The sequence below is a fragment of the Phoxinus phoxinus genome (genome assembly GCF_949152265.1).
Source record: "Phoxinus phoxinus genome assembly, chromosome: 3".
NCBI lineage: Eukaryota > Metazoa > Chordata > Actinopteri > Cypriniformes > Leuciscidae > Phoxinus > Phoxinus phoxinus.
The window spans coordinates 11454025-11473866 of NC_136878.1; the positions used below are offsets into that span (position 1 = coordinate 11454025).

Below are 19842 nucleotides of genomic sequence, written 5' to 3' on the forward strand. Positions count from 1 at the left end.
CCAGACAGATGGGCCCTTAAACCATTCATGAGACATGCCAGCTATTTAACTCACAGTCCTGAGAGTCAAGGCAGGCATTCTTCGACTGAACAATGAGAAATGCATCTCTAGTAATGACCAGAGAGTAGGCTGAACAAAGAGCTGCCTGCAGGGGACCAGCAGTCCAACACCCCACCCACTCTTACGCTGTCAGGCCACAGTATCCGACGCCGGTCACCTGGACCCAAAAGATGTGATTTGTAACCTTCTATCACCTTCAAGATGTGATGTCCAAAAGTCAGCATTGTAAGAGGACGCACAGTTAGTGTACGCGCGAGGAGGGAGGGTGCGCGCTTCATCCTGACGTAGCGCCGCTCGCTCCAGCGCTGCTCCTTCATCACAAAATCAAACCAAACGTGGCGGTCGTTCGCCGTGATTTGACATCGTGATCTCCGGGAATCAAGGAGATGACATTTATTGTCAACGTGAGTATAAATGTGGATTGCTTTTTATTATTTAAGAGGTAATGTGGTAAACACGGTGTGGTGAAAGCTAACGGTACTGCCCGCTGGCAAATCTTACATCACTGCTGCTGATTCAGATTTAACCAAGACTGTAACGTTACTTTTGTTAATTATTAAGACGGAACTAACGCAACATTACCGAGTGTTGTTATTTGAATTATTTTAATGTGGTAGCCTAAGATACAGACGTTGTGGACGTGTGCGCGCGCACAGTTATCTCCGCTCATATACGCCCGTTTATACACTCGCATAGTCGTTGTTAACATTAAAGGTTAAGTATTATGAGGTTTTACTGTATTGAAGGTGGTTTTCTACGTCTTTATAATAGTGAATGTCCGGAATCATGGCCTAAAAGAGGCCCATACAAACAAGCGGTCATTGACACTGCTGTAGGTTTCTTGTTTTGGTGCTGATTTGACATCATTTAATTATGCTTCGTCTTGGCCTTGATTATGATGGTGCATTGCATTTTCTTTATTAAAGAAAGAATATACACGTGTTAAAATCACTATTAGGCCAACAGATGCAGGGCGTGCTGCTGTTAGTGTTATGTCAAATATGCCATGATTCGCTGTGTGCGCGTGAGGCCTGTGTTTGCGCATATCGATCAAAGCGCCAGCGGTTTGTGAACCATCACCACATGAAAACCTCGGGCTTTATGTATAAACGATAATATCGAAGGGAAAATCGATTTTAGCGAACGAACAGCCGCATATAGGCCTGTTAATGTACACGTGTGTGTTTGTTAATGGGCGATTTTTTCAATGTGGGTAACTTTTAATGTTGACTTTAGGTAAAATTATTCTGAAATAGATTAAAATACATTTGCTTCTTTTTATTTTTTATTAGCTCTGTTAGGTCAGGTGTCATTACCATAAGGGTTAAGAAATATTCAATTTATTTTTATTATGTTTATGGTTAATTTAATTTTAGCCTACTTGTTGTGCAAGGTTTCTTTCTCAAAAACAAACAAACAAACAAACAAACACATAAATATATATAAAAATGCACCATTATACCAAATACATTTTTGATAAATAATATGATCTTTATTCTTAGAATGTTCTAAATGTTGCAATACAGATGAAACAATTTGAAGAAGTTACTTTTTTCAAGATGTGTCAAAAGTGTCACTCCGGTACCAGCATTTCCCTCAACTTTCATCTATAAATATTGTTCTAATGCACATCACATTCCAATAAATTGATCGCAGGCCTACTTATTTTCTTACAAAAAACATTGAACTTTAATATTTTTTACTGTAACGATCGAGCAATTTATTTTGTGTTACATAACGGACACAGGCTGAAATCTGTTTATTCCTGCCTCTGAAAGAACTTTCTTGTCCGATTCCATTAAACAAAAGCAGCTTGTGTCCAAGCGATGACGGGGAGGTGTGGTCATTTAAATTCAAAGCTTATTATTAATTGTGAGGGGACGAAAATGACTGTAGTAAAACATACTATATTTGTTTTACTACTGGTTTTGCATACTATTTTTCATAACAAATACCATATTTTTATTAATCATAGTTATATGAGAGTAATAAGGGTGTTTTGGGTAATGTTGTGATTGAATAATTACAGAAGGGCTTTTCCTTGCTGAACATGAGCTGGATGTTTACTCTCATCATTTACTTTCTACAGCCATGCTGAAGTTACACATTATTGAAAGAAGTAAATCTTTTATCTGTAAAGTCTATTCAGAGAGATAGCTTACTCATTATTTCCTGACTATAACCTTTTAAGATTTTTTTTACACAGCATCAAGTTTCCTAAATGGCTGTATGAAAGTAAGTCTTATTTTTTGTCACCTCAGCCTGTAATTCAGTTAGGTAGTCTCTTCTTCTATTGTAAAAAGAAAGAGGGTCAATCATTTAGAATAAAATAGCATATTAACCTTGAATCATCTAAAATATTCTACTAAAAACAATCTGCTCTTCTATACAAAATTCACTACTCAGTTGCTTATTAAAAACAAGCTTTGTTTGTGCTTTAATAAAAATAAATAAATAAAAACTGAACATCTGTTTGTGTGTGAGAGGCATGCCATCTTGTTGCGTCTGTCTGCACTGCAGCTGTCTGTCTGATCTTGTAGTTAAACGCCCAGTCTGTGGAATGTAGTTGCTGTCATGGCCTGTAGTTATGTAACAATGAGACATGAGAGAGAGAGAGAGAGAGAGGGAGAGAGAGGGGGGGGGGGGGGTATTTTCTGCCCCCTTAACCAGCCTCTCTGTCCCTTTTTCGTTTTATTTACTACAGCGGTATTAGGATGTTGTGATGTAGCTTGACTGGTGCTAATAATTTCAGCCAAATAATTGCCCTGGTCAATCTCACTGTCTATCATTTGTTGCTCCAAACACTATGTTAAGTATTGTGTGACTGATTTGATGAAGTCAGGCTAAACTGAGTCATGAATTGCTGGAAATAGCTGCATGAGTCTGTGTGGACTCATTTCAGGTCTAAGATACATTTCAGTGTTTCTCCTGCAATGTCAAGCTGAAAGTGGAACTTATCTGCATCTTGTTTTGCTTCAACATAGTTTGTTGTTGAGACCCTAAGAACCAAGAATCTTGGTTAATCTTCATTAAGTTGCAAAGAAATGGAAGAAGCATCCGATCTTATCTTCCGTATTGTGACATGCACAAGTAAAACGGATTATCGAAAAAGAAAAAAGGTTGGATGGGGACATGGTTGTGAGTCTGATCTCGCAGTTAATTGAACGGGTGGAGTCTAAGTAGACTAAATGATTGGAGAAGTCTGTCTTTGATTTTTTGTGTGTGTGAAGAATTAGCTAATAGAGTAGCAATGAAAAATCACCTGTCACACTGTGAATATATTTTAATCTTCTAATACATTTCAGCTAGGAAATCTTGCAGACTGGATGACAACCGATTTAAAAAAAAAAGAAATGTGATTCAGAATATTTCTTGTCTTTAACACACAGACTGGCAGGAACACATGAGTGTTACGTAATGGAGTTTAATCTGGTCAGACTGCAGCAGGACTCAGTTCAGTGAGGGTTCTCATTGACAGAGCAAAAGTGCTGTTGAATGACGCATAAATCTAATGGGCTCCTCTATTTTGAGGTAAATTTTTCGAGCAACAAATGTAAAATGTAGTGACAACACTGGCCCAACAGACCCAAGACTTCTGTCAGCCTGCCCAAAACTCTCTCATATTGGCCCTGAGGCATCCACTACATAGAAAATTAATGCTAATAATCTATCATTAGAATATGACCATGCAAGTTTAGGCAAGTAGAAAAGTATAATAATTTTTTTCTTGGAATTTATTTGCACTCTTTTGGATTAGCCCATGTCATTGATTTTGCCTTGTGACTATACAATAGTATCTATCACCAACGCTCTGACAAACACTCATTGAGGCTTTCAGATTATGTAAAGTGCTCTACTGGCGGCATGGTGGCTCAGTGGGTATCACTGTCGCCTCACAGCAAGAAGTTCCCCGATTTGAGCCCTGGCTCCTTTCTGTGTGGAGTTTGCATGTTCTCCCTGTGTCAGCATGGGTATCCTCCCGGTGCTCCGGTTTTTTCCCCCACTCAGTTCAAAGACATGCAGGTGAAAACGACATGCTAAATTGCGACATGCTAAACGACATGCAGCTGGATTGGACATGCTAAATTGGCCGTAGGTGTGAATGTGTGTGTGTGTGTGAGAGTCCCAAGCAATGTAATGGGGAGGATTGAGAGAAGACCTGGCAACCTACACCGGAAAAAAACATTGCCATGAAAATTCACGGACAGTCTTGCATATGTCGTAATCACCGAGAGTTAGATACAACTGAAATGGTTAATGAGAGAGAATATGATCTACTACTCCACAGAGATGATTTTAGGTCATTGTCAAGCTTTGCTTGCCCTCGGCCTATTACTTTTTGCTGTAGCTGTCTGCCCCAACTACAGGTCACTGATCCACAGCCATTTCCTCCTTCAAGATTTCCAGCTGTCAAAAATGAGTCAATGTCCAGTGCTCACCCCTCACTTCCTATCTAGTGAATCTCTAGTAAAATCAGCACCATTTTTACACCAGAAAAAAAATATTTGACCAAAATAAGAGCCAGGGTGAGAGCAATGTTCCTGTGGGATTAATTAGCCCATGTGCCGTTACTGTCATAGTGCTTTTGCGGGTGACATGAGCTCAGCTTGTGTCCTTTCCTTAATCTCATATTTCCTGTCCGACTTCTTCTGTCCCTGTAAAAGTTGCAAAATTGCCAAAAATATTAAAAAGATCACTGTTAGAACTGAGAGTGAGATACTGTAGTTTTAGACAGTATCTCACATTTCCATTAATAGTAAAGCTCTTATTATGTGAAAATAATTTACAATGTGTTGTTGTAAGACTAATCTGGAAAAAGTAAACCGTATGTATTTCACTTGAAAATTATTTTTTAAAAGTTGCAATGTAGAATGGTTCTCTTCACAAGTCACCTCAGTTTTACTGTTATGGTGTTTAAGAATAAGTTTAAGAACATTTGTGTTAGTTATACCTTTTATTAAATATCAATTAAAATGATTAATATGTATTTTCTTGTAAGTTTATTCAAAGTATTATTCATAGTCCATAGTAGATAATAGACTCAGAATGTAGACAATGAACAGATGAAGGCAGAAACCTGTAAACTGGATTTACTTAATTAGCCTATTGTTTTGTTTGTCTCTAGGTTTATTTTGTCTGATTTTGGCACTCATTATTTGTACCAGCGGATCATGCTTTATGTAACTTTTTGTTGAAAATTATATGATTACACAATGCCAAACTAAAATGCCCTGTCCTCTTATGAACACCAGATAACTTTACGTCGTACGTGAAGACAATGTGAAACTGAATCCTGTCTTGTCTTTTTTTTCCAGATGTTTTCCTTCCGCCAAGAGATCCTCTTTAACCTTTTCTTTAACGTTCCTCACTCTCCAAAACCACGGATTGGCATTGGACGTGTGAACTAAAGTCCTCTGAAAACCACCTTCTGCAAATATCCAAACATTCTTTGTCCTCACCCACACCAGGAGAAGATGGACAGTCCACCTAAGCTAGCCGGGGAGACTCTTATTGTCCACCACATTCCGCTGGTTCACTGCCAGGTTTCGAGCTCACGACAGTGCTGTGGTAATCCGTTGAAAAGGAACAGTAATCCCTTCAGCTGCCCGGAGAACCTGGGATTGATTCGGACAACCTCCCTACCTGAGAGAGACATTCTTCAGCGGGAGGCGTTGGTGTACAGCAGCCTCATACAGACGTCGAGCAGCAGCCTTAGCTCTAATGACACTTTTGGGGATGGAGGACTGAGAGGAGAGAAACGAGGAAGAGGAGGGAGAGAAGGGAGTATGGCAAGCGACACTTCCTCTTTCACCTCAAGCAATTCCGAAGATCAGGCTCAAGGCTTGCCAACGAAGACAGGTGAACGGCCAAACTCGAGACGTAACCCCTTTCTGCTCAACACTGAAGATGAAGATGATGAGGATGAAGACAATCTGAATGGATATTTGGAAGACTCCTCTTTTCACCTGCATGGAAATTTGCATGGAATCTCAAATTCCGTGCTTGCAAATGAAGACTTGCCCCCTTTCCATCTACATGACTTTGGGTTCACCGCTGAACCTTTTCTCTTGCATGGGTCTACAGAAAAACAGTGGTGTTCTACAAATGGGCCTAGTGGGGAAGCAGAGACCAGAGACCACACAATAGGTGGGACTTTTGATTTGTCTACTCATATGGAGGGCCTGAACTTGCTGAGATTAGATAGCCAGCGGCGCCACGGAAGCAGTGGTTCCACCCTTTCAATGGACTGTGGTGAGCAAGAATGGGGTGAGGATGATGATTATGAAGACCAGTCCATGCAGGGCGGTAGAGGAAGTTCAGAATGTTCCAGTCTGGCAGCACCACACTGCTCCTGTTGCAACCTTTCTCAGCCATACCCTGAACCTTTTCAGCAATCATTTTCTGAGTGTCACCAGGGCTACGGCAGTGATTCCTCCTGTAATAGCTCGGATGGAGTGCTGGTTAACTTCAGCACGATTTTCAACAAAATGAACAATGTTGTCCCGGCCAAGCCATTGCTCAATATCAATAGTTCTGGTGAGCAATCTTGTGCCTCATCTGTGTCTGGGCTCATTGGTATGTGCGGGACAGAATGTAGCACTGGACATGGAGCTTTCTACCTGGACTTACACACGTCCCCGATTGAACCCCCTCAGCATCCTTCGGCCACTCAAGAACTTGCAAACTCTTCCTCTGTATCTCTGCCACAAGGTGCCACTATTGAAGTAGATGCCAACTGTAACTCATACCACAACCTCCTTGGAAGTGAGGGACTGTCCTCTGATGAAACCTCTGCCAATGACCTCACCTCGTGTCTTCAAAGCCAAGCTCGCTTGGTTGTAGCAACACAGAATTACTACAAGCTTGTGACGTGTGACCTTTCTTCCCAGTCCTCTCCCAGTCCGGTGGGATCATCGGTCACAAGCTGTTCAGATGAGCACAGCAAAGGAAGCCCCACTCAGCCAACAGAGTACTACCTATTTCAACAAATGAAAGAGGACGAAGACGAGGAAGATGCAGAACTGGTATATTATTGACTTTATTTGGTGTTGACTTGTTGTATTTAGCATTTTGTGCCATGCCTCATTCTGTACTCCATAGCAATATGACACTACCTTGAACATTGTATCTTTTTCTTTTCTTTTACCAGAATGAAGAAAATGATCCAACTGAGATTGACTCTACCCATGAAAATGTAATTGAGGGGCAGGTGTATATCAACATATCCCCACCTATGACAGCCTGCAATTCAGTTGGTGCTTCAGGGAGCAGTCGACCTCTTTCTCGCAGCTACGATCGTATCCTTGACAAGTCTCCATCTCCTCGCCTTGGATCCTTGGAGCGCATGCTCAGCTGCCCTGTTCGGCTCAGTGAGAGTGCAGCTCCAAGCCCACCTCCTCCTCCACGTGTCACTTCTTTTGCAGAAATAGCAAGAAATAAGAGGAGAGCTGGAGGGTCACCATCACAGAGGAGTGGCATTGAGGCCACGTCCACACACTCTCACTCTTCTGGAGAGTTCTCGCCCATCCTGGAAGGCTTTCCACAGGGTCAGAGCCACAGTTTGCCACCACTCACTCGATGCCATAGTCAAGGGAGCTGTGAACAGACTCGAACCATAGCAGAAGGTAAGAGGAAGTTATCTCCAATATCTTCTAAAAAAAGAGGATTGTTAAATTGTTAGGATGGAGGATGGTTAAAGTGTTGTTTGTAAAAGTGTTGTTTTGTGGACTGGCTGATTGAGTTACACTGTAGTTTCTTGGTTGATTTTGGGACGCCTCTTGACTATTTGTTGGTTGGGGAGTGACATAATTCGATTTTTATCATTTTATTTACTGTGAACATTTCTCTTGGATTTCAAACCTAGCTAGTAAGCATTGTGTATTCTTAGTGATTGCCCGTAATATGGTTGTTTGCTTTATAATCTAAGCCAATTTGGTTAGCATCTGCTAAAAACATAAATGTAAAGGTACCCCTGTTTCCCCTCTGGCAAGTTGTTAGGCTGTTGTTAAGAAAGAGTTTTTAGCACGTTGATCTGCGATTACTAGGGTGTTCTGGGTGGTTGCTAGAGCATTGCTATGAAATTCTTGATTGTTCCTTACTGGCACTAATCAAAATAATCCACCCAAAGTCTGATATTCTGGTCTTCAAGATACTGTATGACTTTGGACCCAAAATGTAAATTCAAATTCAGTCATTGTTTACTTTTCATGTCATTCCCAAGCCATATGACTTTCCTCCATGTAATACAAAAATATCCTTTTCATTTTCTGTGGAGGAATGGATGTCATGTGGGTTTGGAACAACATGAGGCTGAATGAAATATGACATAATGTTTGGGTAAAATATTATTTTATATAGGCCTATGTCTATGGCTTTTAGCTATTGTATTGTCTGCCAGGTGAAAATCAAGTCTGATACATTAGTAAAGTAATAATAGCTTCGGGAAAGTAACTATCTTCAAGCTTCATTATTTAAGGTTTATTTAGCACAATTAATTGTTTAGTTTATTTATCTGTACACAAGTAGAGAATGAATTGCATTCTAAAGTTTAATACTTAGGTTTGAGGGTTTGAGAAAGCAAGAGAAATAGGCAGTGTTAGGCAAGCTTGTATTACTGCAATGAGTGTTAATTCTCCTTAATGCTGTGCTGCCCCTGCTGGCTGTGACTGAGTAAAGCAGTGTTACTAAGAGCTCTGACATATGAGTATCCAGGGCAGGCATGTGGAGCCAACAGTTTGCGCAATAGCCGAGTGACGTTTCACACACACTGTGTGACGGTCAGAGCACACACAAACACACATACCCAGAGGTGTACACAGAGGAGCTTCATAAACAGGCTGTTTTAGACATGATATCCTGGTTGTTTTTGTATCTTTTTTGGTCATTAAGTTTTTGGAGCAGTGTTTTAAGGTATGTGTTTGACAGAATTGAATGTTCTTTATTTTTATAGGTATGGTTATGTTCAGTTTCATAATAAGACTCTGTTGTCACCTTTGCTATTGCAATTACTGCTGAGTTTTATTCCAGCTGTTTTAAAATGCTGTGTCACTGCCATAGCAATTCTCGTTTAAATGTTGGTCAGATCATTTGCTTCATATTATAATTATATTTATCTATGACATTTAATTTTCATTTATACTGATTGAACCCCTCTCTTGAACCCCTCTTTACTCTGCTTGTATCTCTTGTCTTACTACCCCTAGGTGGCCTGTCTAGCTCCACGGACTCCTCTCCAGTTGTAATTCGCTATAGCAAAAATCAACGTCCGACCTCATTGCCTATTCAGCCCTTCACTTTCCAGCACCAGTTTGGAAAACCCCAGGCGAAGCCTATCCTTCCTCTTCTGGACGGATACATCAGCCATATGCAGGCTCGAGGGGCTGCAGCACCAGAGGGTGGTGAAGATGAGTCAGAAGAAGACCACAAGTCACCTCACGACAACTCTAATGCACCTACAACAGTGCGTCCGTCCCCACTGGGCAGTTACTCCCCTGTTCGCATCCAATGTGCACCCACCTCTTCTGGAACCTGCTCGACATGCACTCCGACCCCGGGTGGTCCGAGGCCACCACGTTCCCTCTCTTGCCCCATCTCTGCGGGTCTTCTGCCCCAGCATACCCCAACTGGAGTGGCCATACGTACAGAGACTCCTAAAAATGCTCCCTTACCTCCTACACCGCCTCCACCTCCGCTGATGAAGCAGAGTCCGCTGATGCCTGCGTTGCCCACTAGAAGTCACTGTTTCCACCGTGGCAATTTGCCGACGCTTCCCAGCTCTTGTCTCAGTCCTCTTGGACAGTTGGAGCCAGCGCCACAGGAAGAGCCAGTGAAAGTTTTACCGGCGTGTGTGACACAGCGACAGCCTAATGGTAGGTTCGGAGCAAAAATTAGTGAATTCAGACACAGTTCTAGATACTACTGTGTTGTATATGACTTTATAAATGAAATGTTATGAAACTTGAAATATTTTATAACCTGAATATTGTTTGCCTTGTTTTATATATATATATATATATATATATATATATATATATATATATATATATATATATATATATATTATTTTTGCTTCTGAATTGAGTTGTATAGGCCAAAAGAATCATACATTTCAGATTTCACTATCTGAACAAAGCCTTAGCTCCCATACTTAGACCTTGGCTTTTCTTTCCTTCAACTGCTGCTAACAACTTCTCTTTTCTGTCCCTCCTACTTCCACTTCTGCCCATGTCTTGCATTGCATCACTTTGGCATTTCAACAATTTCATCTTACCCTTGTGTCTGTTCTTTCCTTTTTTCTACTTTTCCCTGTATATGTACGTCCATCCATCTTACTGCCCATTCTCCAATACTTAATTCTTTCTCTTCATATTCCATCTATCATTTGCCACCATTCCCTTTTCCTTCCAGTGCACCACCTCTCCCCCCAGGCACTCAAATGGAGAGAGTACAGGCGCAAGAACCCTCTAGGTGTGGAGCGCGGTAAAGACGGCCATCATTCTCTCTCTTGTGCTTTGGAAAACAAGACACCTGGAACTCGTGTCATGCGACGCAATGTGTTTGATTTCCCTCCAACCAACCAACCACTCAGCTTCGGCAGACTGAATGGTGCTGAACCAATTTCTGTCACCCAATGGGCGTTTATGGGGAGGAGCTGGAAAGGGGGCTTGGGTGGGGGTCATTTTATTTGTAGTTAGTGAACACTTAAGTTTGACAATGACGTTATCTTTAGTCTGTTTTATACAGCACACTGTTGGTTGTATGTTTGCATTTATTTATCTAACTGATGTTTTTTTTTGTTTATAGGTCAGTCACTGAGGCAACTGCCCCAGTGCTACAGCGACTTTCTGCCTGATTATTTCTCTCAGACAGAGCGCCCCCCAGAGGAATTCTGCTTATCTCCGGATGCTAATACTGACGAATCCATTTCTATAGACCTGTTGCAGAAGAAAGGTGTGTGATTTTTAGTTTCTGTGTAGTAACACTTACACTGGCACAGCATAAGATCATTTTTGCATTTTACACAATGTCCAGATTGACTTTTATCTCCATATAGTCATTTATACAGCAATATAATAGCACATCTGTGGTTAATATGAACCTTATCGTTGTGGTGAGCCCTTTAGCTCTTAAACGAAGTATAGGAATATTGCAATGCAGCACATACATCACTCTCACATATGAATCTTGCAGTAAATGTTAAGTGTGCCCTAGGGAGTAGAATGCAGAAGAGATCTAGGTCTCTTGACGTTGTTCCCACTGGGTCCTCCTGTCAATCAAACATGGCCCATTTGCTTTTCTCTCATCTCACAGATTGACAGGTCCCATCAATGAAAACTGCATTAGCGCATGACAGAGTGTGCGTTTGTGTGTACATACTCTTAATTGGAGTTTAATTTTATTAGATAAATTAAATCTATCCGGTCTCCTCTATATGTCCTTTTCTACTAGGTTTGGTGAAGGCCATAAACACAGCAGTGGATCTGATAGTTGCTCATTTTGGCACCAGTCGGGATGCAGGAGTTAAGGTACTGTACTACATTACATTTAAAATAACAGAGTTAAACTCAATATACTTGAATATATTGTCTCACTAAAAGCAGAACAAAAAAATTACATTACCCTCTGGTCCACTTTCACTCTCTCTTACAGGCCAAATTGGGTAATAGCTCCGTTAGTCCGAACGTGGGTCATCTTATTCTAAAGTACCTGTGTCCTGCCATTCGTGAGATACTACATGATGGACTGAAAGCGTATGTACTGGACCTGATCATTGGACAACGCAAAAACCAGCCCTGGAGTGTGGTCGAGGCCTCCACACAACTCGGTATGAGAAGAATGGTGATGATGATGATTATTATATGGATGAGGATGAAGGAAATTATTTATGTTTATCCTTTCTGTCCTAGGTCCCTCTACAAGAGTTTTGCACAGTCTATTTTCTAAAGTCAGTCAGTATTCTGAGCTGACCAATCACAGTATGAGACTCAATGCCTTCATCTTTGGCCTGCTAAAGTAAGCCTCTTTCATGTTTCACTTTCTTTTCATCTCCCTGCTTTCCCTTTCACTCTTTCTAATCACGTTCATCTTCACACTGCCTATGAAAGCACATTTTTGTACCTTTCATCATTTTTTGCTTGTTAAAGCATTAACATCTAATTTGCTTTCTTAATAAACATTCTTTATTGTGTAACACGTTGGATTTCTGTCAAGGTTTTCTTGTTGAATATAACCTTTCAATTGAAAATGCGTCACATTATGGAAGCAAGATTCATTGTTAAAGGTTGACTTTAAAATGGACCATCTGTGCTATTTGATCCATTTTTTAATATTTATCAAATATTCTGAGGGCAGTTTGAGAGCATACAGTATTTGTTGTTATGAATAAGGTTGCTGATTCTCAGATTTGATAGTCTAATTCTTAATATTTGGTGAAATAGTCAATTTTTTATTGGAACTACTAGTTTTTTTTTATACCATATTTTAGATATTGCCTTAGATTTTGGCATAATATTTTTAATACATTTTGCTGCCTACCTTTTAGAACAGTCTTTGCATTGAAAGTATACTTATGATGCCTTAAAATGGCATCTTGGTAAGCATCTAACTAGGTTTTGGAACAGATCGACAGTGTATGATCTTTATCAGCACTGTAACAACAAGCCAGTCCTAAAAACCTCAAACCATGCTGCCTAAAGCTCTGCAGTATGATTTAAGAAGTCTTTAGAAGTCTTCAAAGGCTCTTTTTTTTTTTTTGCTTTGATGGGTCTTGACATAGTCATCTCAGCTCCTGTGCAAACTTCCTCTTTTCCACTCCCATTAAAATTACATTCAGACGCAGCGCTTTGATCATTAGTTTCACTTATGCATTCTGCAGCATTCTGATCTCTCTCACTCTATATGTCTGTCTCACTCTGTGATGTGGTCACTCTGCTTCTTAAGTTAAACACAGAGTACAGTTGTCACGTTCAAGGCTCCTTGTTGTTGCACTTGTAGTATTTCACTTGTTTAAAACGGATTTGTCTAGTCCAGGGGTCTTCAACATGGGGTCGGCACCCCTAGGAGGTCCACAGCACAACTGCAGGGCAATTCTTTTTTTGATTTGGGCAAGTAATTTATTTGTGTTACATAAACTGTTTATAGCTAGTCATCATGATGCGCTGCCTTTACATATAATTTTTAATGTTAGTAGATGAATAAAACATTATCCAGTGGTCTAATACTTTCATTTGTAATATCGGTAAAACACATTTGTTATTTCACATAACTAATTTACAAATCTCACCCTCGTATATAAACACATACAAATATGTATACATATATATATATATATATATATATATATTATCCAGACAAAAAAAGAATGCATCACAGTTTCCACAAAAATATTAAGCAGCATAATCTTTTTTTTATCTGTGATAATAATAAATGTTACTTATACACCAAATCAGCATATTGAAATGATTTTGGAAAGATCCTGTTAAAATAAAGACTGATATTGTTGAAAATTCAGAGAAATTATTCACAGGAATAAATTACATTTTAAAATGTATTAAAATGAAAATGGAAAACAGTTATTATAAAGTTGTAATAATATTCCACAATATTTGTGTAAGATACTTCTTTCAAAAACATAAAAAATCGTATCAACTCCAAATATAATGGAAAAGATATATATATATATATATATATATATATATATATATATATATATATATATATATATAAGAAAATAATGTTATATATTAATAGAAGTTTGTATATTATAATAAAATGTGTAATAAAAATCTTAAGTAAATATAAAAATATATAATGAAAAAAAAAAGCTTTATTGTCTAACCCCACAGGGGTAGAAAATTCTCTTTAGACAAGGGCTCAATAGTGTTCATTAGAGTATTCAATTATTTAACTATATTAATTTTGTATTCTACACATGTTATCATAGGCTGGACTTACAAATACAGTAGTACACAATTCAATTATGCACAATTTTTAACAGTGGGTCCCTGCTCCCTGCTCCCTTGCTCTATGTCCAAGGTTGAAGACCCCTGGTCTGGTACAAGTGTATTATTTCTGTTGTTATGCAGTAATGTTCCAGGTTTGATTTTTTTTCTACCTCGACTGTTTTTCAGCTTGCGATCTTTGGAATTCTGGTTCAATCACATTTATACACATGAAGGTATGAAAATGCTCAAGCGTAGTTGGCTTGTTCACAGTAATGGTGAGGTAGAGCCAATATTTTCAGGTTTCAGATACTCTATTGCCAGCATAATTCTAATATTCTGTGGTTGTCTGTCTTTTCTCTCTCTGGCGTGATTCCTCAGACATCATAGCAGCACACTACCACCCATGGGGTTTCCTACCCCTGTCTCAAGGGGCGTGCCAGCCACTGTTCGAAGAGTTGCTGCTCCTGCTTCAGCCGCTGTCACTGTTGCCCTTTGACCTTGACCTGCTATTTGAGCCACACCAGCTACAGAAAGGGGAAGAACACCTGAGACGCAAAGAACAGCTGTGCTCTGCACGCCAAGGCCTCGACCAATCAGATTGCTCCACCTTCCAGCTAATGCGTGGCTGTGGAATGTTAGAGTCTGGTGCACAGGAAATGGGAATGCTGCCTCAGAGAGAAAAATTCATGCTGAGAGAGGAGGACAGCCGGCTTAGGACGGAGGGAGTGACATTAAAAATGAAACGAGATGGGCGGAAGAGTGGAGCAGAGCGTGAATCACGGGATAAAGAGGCTGGAGTTGGCAAAGAGTGTTTGAGGAAGAGTGACGCAGGGCAGATAGAAGGCGGTGGGTGGTGTGCTGGCAGGATGAAGGGAGTTGGAGAAGATTGTGAGAAGGAGAAAAGGAGAGAAGGAGATGGAGCCAAACAGAGAAACCGACAAGCTGGCTGGTGGTATCAGCTGATGCAAAGTTCACAGGTTTACATCGACAACTCTGCCGAGGGCTCAAAATTCGTGAAGTTGGAGAAGAGGAGGAAAGGTGGCATTGAAAGTCACCGGCAAAGCCATCCACCTACCAGAGAAGGTGTGGTTGAGGGGGCTGAAGCCATTCAACAGATGGATGAACAGGTGGAACATGGTCGGACCAGCAGTAGCAATAATAATAGTGTTGGCAATGGGTTCCTCCACCAATCAACACCCACCAAAGCTGCAAAGGGGAAGCCATCGTGGATGGGAAGTCCCCCGGAGTCAGTGCTCACTGAGCTGAAGAAGAGCAAGGAGAAGCAGCTAGAATGCCAGGATGCCTATGAAGGGGTCCAGGCCCAAGCAGGAGCAGGGGAGGATGGGTCGGCACAAGTGCTCCGCTGGGGGCGGCTGTTTGGAGCTGGAAACGCAAGCAAGATCGAGAAAAGTGAGCAGAAATCAGTCAGGAAACAAAGGTGAGTTGGCAAACATCCACCTCTTTCCGTTGGAGAGTAATCAGTCTGCATGTTTTCATCAGTCGAGGCCTGTTCACACCAAGAACGTTAACTATAAAGGTAACTATATTTGCGTCAACATCAACATACGATAAGTGCAGGCTTTAGTGTCTGCCACATTAAATACTTGGGCTCTTTATGAGATTGGGTGTTGATTGATCAGCTGGCAAAAATAGTTCTGAATTCCAATCATATTGTTTCTCTGTGTCGTTATTGTTAATGTTCAGGTTTGAACTCTGATATTCTCTTAAAATTAGAACAATAATTACAACTTTATATTTATTGGTCTTGGTGTAAACAGGCTTTTAGACATCACAAATATGCTATAAATGAAGTTGTTCCATAATTGGGTTCCATTTCCTTCAACTTCACCAAGCTTCATACTTTTTTTTTACCTAACTTCAATGGCTTTGTTTTCAGAATGATTTAGTTTTACACATTGCCAGCTGCTTACAACACTTTTTACAAAGGCTATTTTTTATATAAACTTTGCTAACTTTCTACCTTTTCTACATACATGTTCTCAGATTGCCATCTGGTTGGTTGAGTCTTGACCGTTCTGTTTTGGATTTGGTGGCTCAGTCTGTTGGAGTGGGGAAAAAAGCAGAGCAACAATCGCTCACGTTTCAAAGCCAAGAATCCCACCTTGGCCCAACTAAACAAGCACAAACACAGAATCCCCCAACACAGAGACAAGCTCTTCGGTAATGTTGGTAGACAATACATAATGACTAGATTTGTTATTATCTGGAAACCAGTGCTTGGCAAGGCAGCTACAGAATAGTTTTTAATTTAGCTTAGGTTTTAGGCATTGATTTGGGCTGCCTAAATGAATTCCACAAACATTGTCACTGTCATGACGCTCTGTAAACATCTTTTTTTCAATCATCTGCAGACAGATATCAACGCCTATTGCTCCTGTGCCACTTTGTTATGATAAAACAGATAAAATGGATAAAAAAGACAAATAAGAAGACCAATTACAATTCACTATGCAAATATTACAATGACATTACTGGTGTCAGTGAGATTTTTTTATTTAATTTATTTTAATGTTACATTTCTTGTATATATAATTGTATATATTACAATCTACTATTGTATATATAGATACAAAAGTCAAAAATACATTGCACAACATAAAAAAACAAGACTGAAATTATCAAAGTTTGAAACTGTTTGTTTAGCGCTTTGAGATTAATTAATTCCCAATTCCCAAAAACTGAGGGTACGTTTACACAACAACGATGTACTAAAAACAGAAAAGTTTTTACTTTGTATTTTTTGTAGTTTACACAGACGATAATGGTATTGTTTTCAAAAACCTGCACTTTGAAACCCGTTTTAAAAAGCTTGTGTTTTCAGGTCCCCAAAACGCCATTGTCGTGCAAATGAACTGCCAAAACGCATAAAAAAGTTGTCTGTTTTTAAGTGGAAAATGGTGTGATGTAAACAGCCCCTAAGAGGGAAAAAAATAGAATGTTTGATGAATATTAAGAGCTGTCTTGCAAAACAGTTCTAAGAACATTTAGTGTAATTATTTGAAAATGAAAAGACATTACCTGATTAATTATCCCAACTACATTTTCTTTGTTTCTTTGACTCACTGTCTCTATCCCTCTCTCTTTCCTCATTTTCCCTCTCTTCATCCCTCTGTTTTCCATCTCTTTCAGTGAAGTGAAGGCGTTATGCCATCATATTGCCACAGAGCCCGGCCAGCTCAGTTTCCACAAAGGTGACGTGATGCAGGTGCTCAGCAGGGCAGACTCTGATTGGCTGCTGTGTGCTCTGGGCGACACACAGGGCCTTGTTCCCATCATATACGTCACCCTGATTGAGGACAGTCAGGAGCGCTGAAACTCATAGGCTCTGAAAGAGACGGGTGCGAGATGAGATGCGATTGGGGACAAAGAGGAGCGTCACTCACTGCTTTTCTGAATATAAAAGCTGCTGCACAAGAGATGAGCCTGACGGATTCATTTTGTGCTTGCATGCGTATGTTAACACCAACACACAACACACACACACACACAAACATCACACTTTGCTGTTGTGAAAGCACCCTCTTTGTTTCAGTGAACAGCAATGATCTGACCGGTGATTAGAAAGTGTAGATCTAGTTTCTGATTCTGAGTAGTGAAATTGTTTGCAATGAGCCATCAGGTTTTGCAAAATAGCTTGTAATCATAAATGTCAATAGCCTTTTTAAACTTAAAAACCAAATGAAGTTGTTAGATGACACTACTGGCACTTATGCCTTGTCTTTATTAAATACGGTATGATTTTATGTAATCTAGATGTTAACCAATTCATGTGTTGCGACAGACAAGTGTGTGCAGGTGCCCTTCAGAGGCCTCGCGTAACCTGAAGGTCATTCGTGAACATCTCGTTCTCACTCGCAAATAACCGTATGAAGCTGAATAGTACATCACTGATAAAGGGACATCTTGGTTTTTACTGTAAATCCACAGGAATTAAAGCTCTTAATTCGTTGAAATTAACGTTAAAAAAGAAAAAAAATTCCAGCCTTATACGACAAGGGAAATTAGCCAGTCCAGAGGCATTCTTCTCTCCGAACCTGTGCTGCTGTGACCGGTAAACAGATATACTAATGCTATCACCACAATCTCTGGCCCTTCATTTCATGTTTTTTACACCAATAAGGGATAATTTACAGCAAGATTGTTTGCATGTGATGGAGTGCACCACAAATGTTTTGCTTTTCTGATACTTCAACGATTTGAAGAGATGAAATAAGCTCCATCTTTAACCTTAAATGTACTATATTCCTTCTTATAACAACATTTTGTCTACTTTAGACTTTTGGTTGTTTTGTTTTGGTTTAAGGAGCTTTTGAATGCTTTTGGGCCGGCCTATTTTATTAAGATAGATCAGTTTGTAGAAGATGAACAGATGGATGTATAGACAGAATGGGATGGATTTATAGAGTTTTATTTATGCAGTTGAATAAATGGCAAGCAAAAATGTTTTAATGGGGTTTGGCAAATCCCTTCCCCTTTAAATTCATTCATTCATGAGAAGATTTTCTCCAACTAACAATGTGATCATGCACAAATACTTTGTTCTGCTTTTTGCAGTAGATTTGGACATGGCTGGTGAAATACCACACAAAATATTGTATTGTGGTACCATATTGTGCATTAAGTTGTGGCCATTTGATGTGCTAAATTCAACTCAAGGTGAGGCCTTATGGAAGGGAATGTGTATTATGTATTTTATTACAGCATTAAATTATTTCAGGACTTGAGGATGATCAGCAATTTTATTGACTATGACACTTAATATGCTTTTGCTAAAAGTAATATATAAAATATTTTGATTTGATTTTTTCAAATTGCTTTGAGACATCAATAGATGATTGTCAGTATGTTTTTTGTTAAAACAGTTTTTTTTATTTATTATTATTTTTTATTCTAAAAATGTATGTCATTATTTTGTGTATTTGTAATTGTAAATATGTTGCGTTCTCATATCCTCAAAAGTAAAATGACATTATTGACTGGTTATTAACAGCTTTTAATGCTAACAGTTAAGAACGAAAACCATTCAAATGTACATTGTTGTTATGGGATGCTATGAGTAGGATTAAATGCTCTCACACAAAAAGCTGCGCAATCTAGATTGTAGTGCTGCTGCTTTAGGTCAATCTTGGTCACTTAAAGTTTGTCTGTTGGTCTTCCAAAATACGCTTTGCTTTTCACTGAATCCCACCTTGTAAATATAAGAGAAAGGGAGAGAGAGAGAATAAGAGAGATTGTGAGAGAAATAGCTGTCCAGTGCCTTTTTGAACCAATGTGTCTGCTAGTGAGATTCAAGAGTGTTTCCTCACAATTGATTGGTGCCATTTCTTATGTATGGGGTGGGAGTTAAAAGAAACTGGCATCTGTTTTGGATATAGCCTGTTGTTTCTTTTCCATGCAGATTGTTAGAGGATAAACACCAGTGAAAGAGGAAGGCTTAGTTGGGAGGTTAATGTATGTTTGTGCAATGTTCTTTCTCTCTCTGTCCCTCTCTCTATCTGCTTTGATCATCCCAATATTTCTGGCCTGTATATACTGTATGATACCTGTATCCCACCTGACTCTCCTGTTGTGCTCCTATAACATTACCATAATGTATGAATATCAATAACAAAGTGCTCATGTGAACACAGATGCAGTGCGTCCTGTCTTTTCCCCCGTTCATTTTAAGTGTTTGAGACATACTGTCTAAATAAGAACAATCTTTTGATTATTAATTGTTTTAACAAATTATTTGCATTTTACAAAATCCATGTGTCACTTGAATCACAGAACAGTTAGCCTACACTGACATTTCACTGATGAAGTGAATGTTAATTCA

The 19842-nt window shown here is 39.5% G+C and overlaps 1 protein-coding gene across 3 annotated transcripts; it reads left to right on the forward strand.

Moving 5' to 3' along the window:
• Nucleotides 1-314: 314 nt before the first annotated feature.
• On the forward strand, nt 315-19654 carry rusc2 (RUN and SH3 domain containing 2). 3 transcript variants are annotated; one of them, XM_079608188.1, is made up of 13 exons: nt 315-464; nt 5376-7085; nt 7211-7685; nt 9264-9929; nt 10468-10728; nt 10864-11010; nt 11509-11585; nt 11710-11884; nt 11967-12072; nt 14190-14236; nt 14382-15441; nt 16008-16184; nt 17154-19654. In XM_079608188.1, exons 2-13 carry the CDS (start codon nt 5535-5537, stop codon nt 17335-17337), a joined length of 4926 nt encoding a protein of 1641 aa, XP_079464314.1. In that variant the 5' UTR covers nt 315-464; nt 5376-5534; the 3' UTR covers nt 17338-19654. The 3 variants fall into 3 exon arrangements, with proteins under 3 accessions (XP_079464314.1, XP_079464315.1, XP_079464316.1); XM_079608189.1 differs by having other exon boundaries at nt 10468-10665; XM_079608190.1 differs by lacking the exon at nt 10468-10728.
• The last annotated feature ends 188 nt before the right edge of the window (nt 19655-19842 follow it).

Excerpts from the sequence above, each read along its gene's own strand:
- rusc2 (XM_079608188.1), top strand. The coding sequence starts at position 5,535 with ATGGACAGTCCACCTAAGCTAGCCGGGGAGACTCTTATTGTCCACCAC. Across the intron at positions 7,086-7,210 it reads ACGAGGAAGATGCAGAACTG|AATGAAGAAAATGATCCAAC; the intron begins GTATATTATTGA and ends TTCTTTTACCAG. Across the intron at positions 12,073-14,189 it reads TTCATCTTTGGCCTGCTAAA|CTTGCGATCTTTGGAATTCT; the intron begins GTAAGCCTCTTT and ends ACTGTTTTTCAG.